The 9880-nt window shown below is 38.5% G+C and overlaps 1 protein-coding gene across 5 annotated transcripts in view; it reads left to right on the top strand.

Annotated features, from left to right (window-relative positions):
* Window positions 1-381: 381 nt before the first annotated feature.
* CDK19 (cyclin dependent kinase 19) overlaps window positions 382-9880 on the top strand; it is a 143063-nt gene continuing 133564 nt past the window's right edge. For 2 of the 5 annotated variants that reach the window (XM_036024568.1, XM_028509043.2), the window contains exon 1: window positions 509-793. In XM_036024568.1, the coding sequence (XP_035880461.1) occupies window positions 666-793 (128 nt within the window). In that variant the 5' untranslated portion in view covers window positions 509-665. Of the gene's footprint in view, window positions 794-9880 lie in introns of all 5 variants that reach the window. The other 3 variants (XM_028509044.2, XM_028509046.2, XM_036024569.1) reach the window with 3 other exon arrangements.

The following is a 9880-nucleotide window of genomic DNA, read 5'->3' as shown; positions in this document are numbered from 1 at the left end:
CAAGGCGTTTGTTAAATCATCGCCCGTGGACAGTTATAGTGAAGTCCCTTCCTCATACTAAAACAAGGGCTTTCTTTTCACCAACTCCCAGGACTCGCAGGAAGAACTGCAACTTTGCGCTTTCTACCTTCACAGGAACTGGTAGTACAGCTCTACCTGAGGGGGCGGGACGGTCCCAGTGCGCAAGCGTGCATGCTTTGTTAGGGGCGAGGCTGTAGCAACTCAATGCAACCTGGGAGCTGTATTTCTTCTCCTAGTGAAACTAAGGTGCTTCTGGGGCCGCTAGAACTACATTTACCAAGAACCTTCGCGACATCTGGGCGGGAGGACTGGTTCGTTAATGAGCTCGAGGAAGCCGCGGTGCGGCCCACCAGGTTCCAAAACAAGGAAATGAAGGGGGGAGGCGGGACTGGGGTTGTCTGCGGGAGCTGCTGCCGTCCCCGCCGCGGAGGAGAGGAGGAGGAGGTGGAGGAGGTGGAGGAGGTGGCTGCAGCGACCGCCGAGGAGTCCCTTGCTGTAGGCAGACCGCGAGGCAGCGGGCGGCGCGCGCGCGCGTGCCCGACCAGCGGCTGTTGGAGAAGTGGAGCGGCGGTCGCTGGGGGGAGGAGGAGGAGGGACTGAGCGGCGGCCCCCGCGTCCCGGTGCCTCTATGGGGGAAGCAGACAATGGATTATGATTTCAAGGCGAAGCTGGCGGCGGAGCGGGAGCGGGTGGAGGATTTGTTTGAGTACGAAGGGTGCAAAGTGGGACGCGGCACCTACGGGCACGTCTACAAGGCGAGGCGGAAAGATGGGTAAGAGCAGGGGCGGGGGAGTAGGCTTGCTCGGGTCCTCGCCCTGCCCGCCACCGCGCGCGGGATGGGTGGGTCGGAGCCCGGCGGGGCCGTGCCCGGGGGGCGAGGCGGAGGTGGTCGCAGCGCCTCATCCGGGAGCGCCTCGTCCCGGAGCGGACTCTTAGGGACGCGGGTTCTGCCCGTCCCCAGCGCGGCCCCGTCGCGCCCCTGGAACTCTAGCGGCGCACCTTAGTCGGGGGCGTCGGTCCAGTCCCAGTGGAAGCTCTCCGCCTGCATGAAGCTGGCGGCGGGACGCGAGTTGGGACCTTGGTTGGAAGTGGAGTTGTGGGGTCTGTCTCCTGGGGAGACGCGGAGGGCTGGGAGAGCTCCGCGGAGGAGTTGTCCCTCTGGCCCTGGGCTTGTGACGGTCGTTGTGGAACTTCCAATCGGCTGAGCTCCTCCCGGGGGCGGCGGTTTGAAACCTCTCGGAGGAGCCCGTCAGACCGCCGAGCTCTGGCGTCTCAGACAGCCTCACGGGTGTGACCCTCTGGGAACCTCCGCCCTTGGGACCTGTCTGCTCGATTGTCCCTCAGAGCAGTCTCATCCGTCCCTTTCGTGTACCCGGCGATTTCTTGACTCCTCCCCGATCTCGATTTCTCACATTCTGAGTTCCACGTCTTCCTTCGAATATAGGACCGCCTGAGAGATTAACGTTTTGCCCACAGAATGTAAGAGTTCGTCTAGTTCTCTGGTAACTCATTTTCCTCAACGTTGGGTATTCTTAAGTCCTCCACTCCATTCTCCGCCTAATGACTGTGTGCTGGGATTTATCGAGCGCTTAGGTTATCCAGAACGGAATGCGGAATGATACAGATCTGGGCCCGAACCTTTGTTTTCCTGGTTGTTAAGGGAGAACCCGAGGAAACCCTAAGGAGGCCTATTAGGAAGCCCTTACCGATTGTCCTGCTAGGAGAAAGCTAGCTGGATAATATGTTGAGAACACCGCTCCGTGGTCCCGGAGGGTTTACAGGCTTGCACTGCAGGACAGGTGAAACCAGCTCCCTGCCTGCGAGGGGTAGGTTCAAACCAATCGTCTCATCATTGCCCATCCTGGCAGGAATTCCCCTCCCCCAGAGAGAGGGCTCCTAGGAACATGTACCTATCCCCCTTAGACTTTAAAGCTGGTCAAACTATATAGCAAAGAGTTTTTAGGATCTTAGCGGAACCTTTGTGAGTAAACAATGTCAGTCACAATGACATTAGTAAGTTTGAAGTGCTGCTTATCATTCTGAGCATCCTGTTGTAATTGATATGGTTGACTTACAAACTCTGGGACCAAAGTAGGTAGTGTGTATGTGTGCTGATTTCATACAGGAAATTAAAAAGCACACTTTATAAATTGCTTTATCATAAAACGTGAAAATTACAAGATACTCTACAATTGTGAATACAATTTTCTTTTGTTGTAGCTGAGCGAGTCCCATAGTATTCACTTCTTATTAAACCTTTTAGAAATTCTTTTAGTTAATTGTCAAGTGTCCTTGAATGAATATTTTGGAATGTGAGGTACTCTGATTAAGTTGTGACAATATTTTGTTTTCGGATTATCCACTCGTTATACTGGTGTTCCTGTGGGACTCTTAATCAGATAAATTTGGGGAAAGCACATCTAATTTTCTTAATTGGACATTGGCTTTACAAAACAAATCAGATGTGCTGTTTTTTTCATACTCTTCGTGCTAACTTTGTACTCATGCTAATATACGTACTTGATCTGGAATTTGAATGTATTTTGATTTTTTTTGTAAAATAGGCAACTTTTGAGAAAAGTTAAAAATTCTGCTCCTGAACTATATTTGAATAGCATGGGCTGCAACAAAAACCAGATAATTTAATCCCTACTTCTATTTGTTCTTTTAAAATATTTTCCCCTGTAATAAAGTTCCTGATCCGAATACACTTCCTTCTTGAGTGAAATTTGTTTGACTAGAATTAAGTAAAATTCTCTAGTTTGTGTATATTCAAAATATTATGCTTTAAAGAAAACTTTTAGGATCTGAAAGCATTAGTTTTCAATCACTATATTACACGAGAAATCAAAGTAAAGGTTTTTTTTTTAATTTTGCACCAAGGGTCTAGTTGAGATTTAAGACTAAAGACCCACATCTCTTGTGACTTGTAGCAGGATTAGTTTGATGTTCATTGATAACAGCAATTTGAAAGAAAAAAAATGTTTAGAGATGGTTCTAAACTTACACTGATTTGCATAATAAAGGATTTTACACTCTGATCATGGTAAATTACATCTTAGCTCTTTCTGAAATTTATTTTGGTTAACTCAGAAAAATGTATAACTCTATTTTAAGGAGCAAGAAAAATCACAAGGGTACCTTGAAGGGAAATTGTTCCAATGTATGTGTAGTGTAGGGTACCACATAACCAAGAAATTGTTCAGGTCTTTAGAACAAATACTGGAAGAAGTAATGTAACATAAAACATCATTAGAAAACCCTCTACTTTAGTTTTATTTATAATTTACAAAACTTTAGACTGTTATTTCCTTTGAAATATATAACTAACTTAGGCTACATTAATTATACAACATAAAATAAGAACATACTGAAAAATGCAAGACTTAAACATCTGGTTCTTTTACCTTTAAATGTTACTTGTTTCATTTTTTTGTTATGAAGGAAAAGAGTCTTGACCCAACTATCCTTTAAAAAAATCAGGCTGAAGTTACTCTTGAAGCTAAACAAGTTTAGACTATTTCTAGACTTTTTAGTATGAGAAGAATTCGTAATACAGTTTTTCTTTCAACGTTAGTAAAAAGTCACAAATACCAGTTTATGGTTACAAATCTCAAGACATTATTTCTGAAGTTTGAAACATTTTTTTGTTTTGATTAATAAAGGAATATTGTCAAAAAGTTCTTTGTCAGTACAAGATTCAGACAAACATGATTCCATAGGCTAGTGTTTTGTCTGAAAACTTGTACCCAACAATACTACTATTCAACTTTGCAGACATTCATTTAGTCTTTTGAACCATTCCAATAAAAGAATGCTCCTTTTTGGAGATTATTTTGAAAGATACTTAGTAATTGAAAGTGAAATGGCTGACAGAGAAGTCAGAGTTTCAGTTTTGCCTTAGGGTTTCGGATGAGTAGGTGGCTATATGTCCTAATGTATATCATGAAATCTTTCACAAATGTAGTAAGTAAATAATAGATACAATAGTGTTTGTCAGTTTTTGATGGATTTTTCACATTTGATTGGTAATTAAATAAAGAGATGGTTGTATTTGCATCTTTTTTGGAGGCTCCTAAAGATTAAAATATCAGTATGATCATAGCTTTTTAGAACTTTCAAGGGTATTCGGTCAAATAGTCCTAATTCCTCTTTTTTTACAAATGAGAAAACCAAAGCCTTTAGAACACAGGTGGCAAACACAAGGCCCATGTGCCGAATTTGGCCCTTTACCTTGTTTTTTCAGCCCAGCACCTTGTTTCTATCTGGCAGCAGCACTGAGCTCCTTGCCCCTAGTTAAGGAGTAGTTAGTTACATGTATACAGTCCTAAAATGACATTCAGCCCTTTGGAGGCAACTGTGAGGCTGATGTGGCCCCCTGTGAAAATGAGTTTGATGCCCTGCTTTAGAAGTTAATTGTCATGCCCACAGTCTCACAGCAAAGACAAGCCTGAAATCCAGATCTAATGCTGAGTTACTGTATTTCTAATGTCTTTTCCATGCTAATACCACGGAAGGAAAACAAAAGGCCTTCAGTTTGGACAGTCTTACTGTATAGGTTTTTTCTATGCAAAGAATAGATCTATACCAAAAAATATGGAAAAGGGAAGATAATCACATATGAAGGACATTTTAAATAAGTAGGCATGCAAGCCTATGGATTCTACCACATGTAGCTGCTCTCTTTACCTGGTTTCTCTCCATCTTCACTGCCATTACTTATAGCCATCTTCTGATTTGCACAGTAGCTGATTGATCTCAGTCTTCCTTCCCTGCCGTCCCAGGGCAAAGTTGCTGCCAGTGTTATTTTCCTACAAAATAAATCAATCATGTCATCTCTCTTACTGGGAAAATTGTCCATTCTGTTTGGCTCATGTCACATCTGATCTTAATTCCTTGGTTTGGCATCTAGACATCATGGCATTCAGCTCCTCAAGTCGTTGGTCTTCGCAGCCTTTTGCCACCAACTACCTTCTTCCCGTGTGTTCAAGCCATATGCTTTATAGCACTGACCTCATTTTTTAGGACTTGCTAAGTCCTTTTCATGTCTAGTTTTCTTTTTTCTGCCTTCAAATTAGAATGGTGTTGCTCTGCTGTTCCTCTCCTTTTCCACCTCTCACCCCTATAGACCTGGCAAACTTCTGCATGTATTTTGATACCCAGTTCAGGTAGTTTTGTTTCTAGAAGTCTTCCTTTATTTACCCAGATACTCATTAGCTGTGCTTCTGCCCCTTTGTTCTTTTGTGTTCTTTTTAATTATCACTTACAGTGATATTAATCTGCCCCTTAAACTATTAGCTACGAATGTGTGATCATCATTCTATTTCTTGTGCCTTGTACAGGGTTGGGCATATAATACACACTCAAATTTTTTATTTCATTAAAAAAGTGTCCGAACTTGGTAAATGTGCTTCACTGATATTTTTAGTAATTGTTTTTGAAAGCCTGAAATACAATGATGTTTCGTAAGGTAAGTGGTTAAATGTAAATGTTTCTATAGCACTAACTAGGTCTAGTGTAATTTTTTCTAACAAATGTGCTTTTCAAGACAGTTGAAACATTTCTTCTTATAGATTGGTGAAGAATATAGGTGAATTTTTTTGAATTATGAAGTGTTTTATTGTCAGGCCAGTATTCAAACATTGAAGGACTTTTTTTGATATGGGTATATGGGTATATGTTAAAAAATTTTGATATGGGTATATGTAAAAATATGTTCAGCTCTTAGCAAATCAAGTAGAGATTGGTTTATGTTTAATTGGTTCTTCATTTATGCAGTGCAAGCCTTCAAAACTTTATTTTTGAGGCCCAAGGGAAATAATGTTCTTTTCAATGAAATCAAGCACTTGTTGACCAATTCTTTCTGTAAAGAGACGGATACTACATATTTTAGGCTTTGTGGGCCATACCGCCTAGGTTGCCATTACTTGAATCTGCTTTCACAGTGCCAGAGTATCCACCGATAATGTGTAAACAAATACATTAGAATGGCTGTGTTTTGTGAATAGTACTTTATTTACAAGAACAGGTGGTGGGCTGTAGTGTGCCCACCCTTAGAGCAGTGATGTCCAGTGAATTCCTGCAATGATGAAAAACATTGTTCTGTACAGGAAGGTAGCCTCTAGCCACACGTGCCTCAAGAAACTTAGTGTGCCTGAGGAACTGGCTAGTGCCGTAATATCGGACTGCACAGGTTTAGAGTTTTTGGAATGAGTGGTTTAGCAGCACGTAATTCTCAAATTCATGAATTGACCTTTTAATAAAAATGTATGAATAACAGTGTGGACAAATAGGAAAGATGCTCATGTCTTTTAAGTTAAAGGTGAAATTTTGAGGATGAAATAGTTTGCTAAAGCAAACCAGTATTAGAACTGAAAAACTCAATTTGTGAATGGAAGCAAGGATATTTGATTACTTTTTCAAAAAAGTATTTTGTAAAAAAAACAAAACAAAAAAGGAATGTGTGTTTACTAAGTGTATGTGCATAAAAAGATGTATGATACAATGTCAGCCTTCCCTTTGCCACCTTTTTCCCTTTCTAGAAGCAACTATTCTTGGTTTCCTTTTTGGAGAAATTTTCTTGGGGGTTGTGTATTTAATGATAAATGGTAGTACACTTTTTTCTCTATATTTTTTAACCTTAAATATAACTTGAAGATTATTACACATCTTATGTACTGAGATGCCTAGCTCCTTTTAATCATTTCATTGTATTCCATTGAATTTATTTATCCCTCTTGATGGACATTTAGGCCATCTCCAGTCTTTTGCTAGTACTGACACTGCAGTGAATATCGTAGTAGGTGCAATATAGCTGTGAGTTAAATTCCTAGAAGCTGCTAATCTTTGGCAGTAATGGCTCAAATGATTTGTTAATATGGTGCTGTATGAAATATAAATTTCTAAAGACTAGAGAGGGAGCTGAGAATAAGGAAGAGAAATATTACAGCTTTAAAAATAATTGTTAATACTTAAGAATGAGCTATAATCATTAGTTTGCAATAGGAAGTACGCATTACTGATACAGCAGCATGAGAAAGGCATGTCTCCGAGTTTTATGTAGGAAAAAAGGAGACAGACTTATGGGAAGGTTTTTGATGAATTAAGAATTTTTACTTTAATGTAGTATATTTTTGAACTGGATATGCTAGATTAAAAAATTAATATGTGATGTTAAATTGTGTTTTGGTTTTGAAAAATGCTCCAGTAGTGCAGTGAAGGTTAAGTATCAATGTAGAAGACTTAGACAATCCATTAGAATTTGAAATTTTCTTGCTGGTGAAACAATTAGAGTCAGAATATTTGGCTAAGGTGTTTTTAAAGATCAACTTGTTCCTTATCTTGTAATGTTGTGACTGTGTAATGTTAATGTTGCTTTTGGATTCCAACACAAAGGAACAAGACACTTGTTTTTCAGAGAGCATTTGAATATTTTGAAGAACTAGCATGACTATGTCTTTAAAAACAGGTCATTTTTTCGAACTAGAACCATAAAGAGGTAGCCAACAAAGCTATTGAAAGATTTTTGACCACTTATAAATAGCTGATAGTCCAACAGTTCCTGTAACAGCTGTTTTGAGCACGCATTGTGCAGGATAGAAGAGAGTCTCAAGAGAGACGACAGGATGTAATTCAGGATACAAGTATGCAGCAGTAGTTTTTATTGAGGATTTGAGTTCTTATCCAGAAGTCAGTGATGGACTAAAGAGAAATAAAAACCTGCAAAAGTCCTCAAATAATTGCTGTTATTTAAAAATGTTCTTAATTTCTAATATATAAAGTCTTTCTAAAGGAAAAACACATCTTCTTTATAGAGGCTTTAAACCTGTTGTGTATTTTGTATTTAAAAATATTATTTCGATGAGACTTTGTGGTTGATGATCTCAATTACTAAGGTGAATGTGATTAGGAGGTGGATTTTATTACCAAATAGGCCAGCTACCCTTGTTTTGTCTGTGCCCACAGACCAAAACCCTGCCATGGCAAACTGTTTAGCAGACATTTGTAGATATTTACATTTGGACAGAAAGGTAAGTCCATGGCTGTTGGAAAAATGAGGCAAACTTTTGTCTTAATAGGGTGGGCTAATTGCCTGCCATTTTTGTTATGATTGTTGAATACGCTCACCTATAACAGTACCAAGCAATTTGAGGCACAAAGTATGTTACTTTTTACAAAAGTTACTTTTCTCTTCCCCTTTCTGTTTTACAATGTAATTATTGTAGTTTCATTTTAAGAGTGACTTAAACACTGAGCTAATCCTATTGTTTTGGATTTAGGTGGAAATTTAAAAATATATTGACCTTTCTTTTGAAAAGTTATACAGAGTGGGGTAAAAAAAAGGTTTACAGTTGTGAGTATGTGAAACAGTTTATTCTTGTATTATTTATTAATTATTATATTATTTTTCATATGAACAACTGTAAACCTCCTTTTGCCCCATCTTGAATATAATGTGAACTTGTGTAACTTAGAAAACCAGACTTCTTTTAACTAATTTCATAGCAGTTTTTAAATTCTTAAAGTATATTTGTATCCAAGTGGAAATATTTTTATGCCACTAAATTTTGCAACTAAATAATAGTTGGCACATGATTAAGAAAAACTCCAACAATACAATTGTACATAAAAGGACAAGTAAAAGCCTTCTTACGGTCCACTCCCAAGCCCTCTTCACATCTCAGGGGAAACTAGTGTTAACTGTTCCTGTTTTAAGTTTTGCTGATATTTAGCATTAAAACTTTAAGTTACGTATATATAATTCTGTTTCTTGATTTGTCAATTCTAGACAGTTTCTGTTGACTTTCCATTGGAAAAGCTGAGCAATTTTGTGAAATCTCACTACCTTTTATTTTCTCTTTTCCCATCTTATGTTTGATATTTATTACCTTTGTTATTTTTATCTTTTTATAGTGAATACTTTTATGACTTTAAATTATAGACTTAAATTTATTTTTCTTGATTTACCAAGATATTATATGTGGTTTTCCTCATATGAATGTTATGGAAACATTGTTTTGCTCTTTTTTTCTCTATCTCCTGATTTTTAAAGTGTAGTTTTTATAGCATCTGGGGTTATTCTCTTTTTCTATGGATTGATTCTAAAAAGTGAACTTTGGAAACCATTCAAAAACCTTAAACTATTATGCTTATGAAATTTATTTATTGCCAAATGAATTAGTGTATTGAACCCATTGAGAAGGAAGTGTAATCTTGCGTATTAAATAAATGCTTCTTGAAATAATCTAGGTGTTAAGGCTTAATGGACCGCCTTCATTTACTTTGCTGTTTGAGTCTTCTGGGTCATACTCAGCTTATAGTATTTCTTAATATCCCACGTGTGCTTTTTGTTGGATTCCTCTGTTTTTTGTGTTTGGTCAAGGACATCTTTTTGAGAGCTTTTTCATACAGGATGTGTAGATTTTCTGAGTTCTTGTGTCTGATAATGTATTTTGTCCTCATACTTGATTAACAGTTTGGCGGAATATAGAATTGTATATTAAGAATATTTTTTTCCCCAGAACCCAATGCTATTTTCATGTTTTCTGGTATTTTTTGTTGTTTATGAGAATTTCGTGGGGGGAAGGGAAGCTTGTTTTCTTCTCTGCAATCTCAGGATTTTTCACTATATACATGCATTCTAAAATTTCACCAATCTGTCTAGCAAATTTTTTAAAAATATGTTTTTTAAAAGAAATTTATCTAGTTTTGTTTCCTGACTTTTACAGATTATTTATTTTTTGCATAGATAACCTATGCACATGATTTGAATTTTAATAGTTAAAAAGGGGTATTTAGGAACTTTAGTTGTACTCCTCCTACTCCATCCTCCACTGCTTCCTGCCTCTTTTCCAGTCCT

The sequence above is a fragment of the Phyllostomus discolor genome, chromosome 4, assembly GCF_004126475.2.
Source record: "Phyllostomus discolor isolate MPI-MPIP mPhyDis1 chromosome 4, mPhyDis1.pri.v3, whole genome shotgun sequence".
Classification (NCBI taxonomy): Eukaryota; Metazoa; Chordata; class Mammalia; order Chiroptera; family Phyllostomidae; genus Phyllostomus; species Phyllostomus discolor.
Note: the sequence above shows the minus strand (reverse complement) of the source record. Positions and strands in the feature narration are given on the sequence as shown.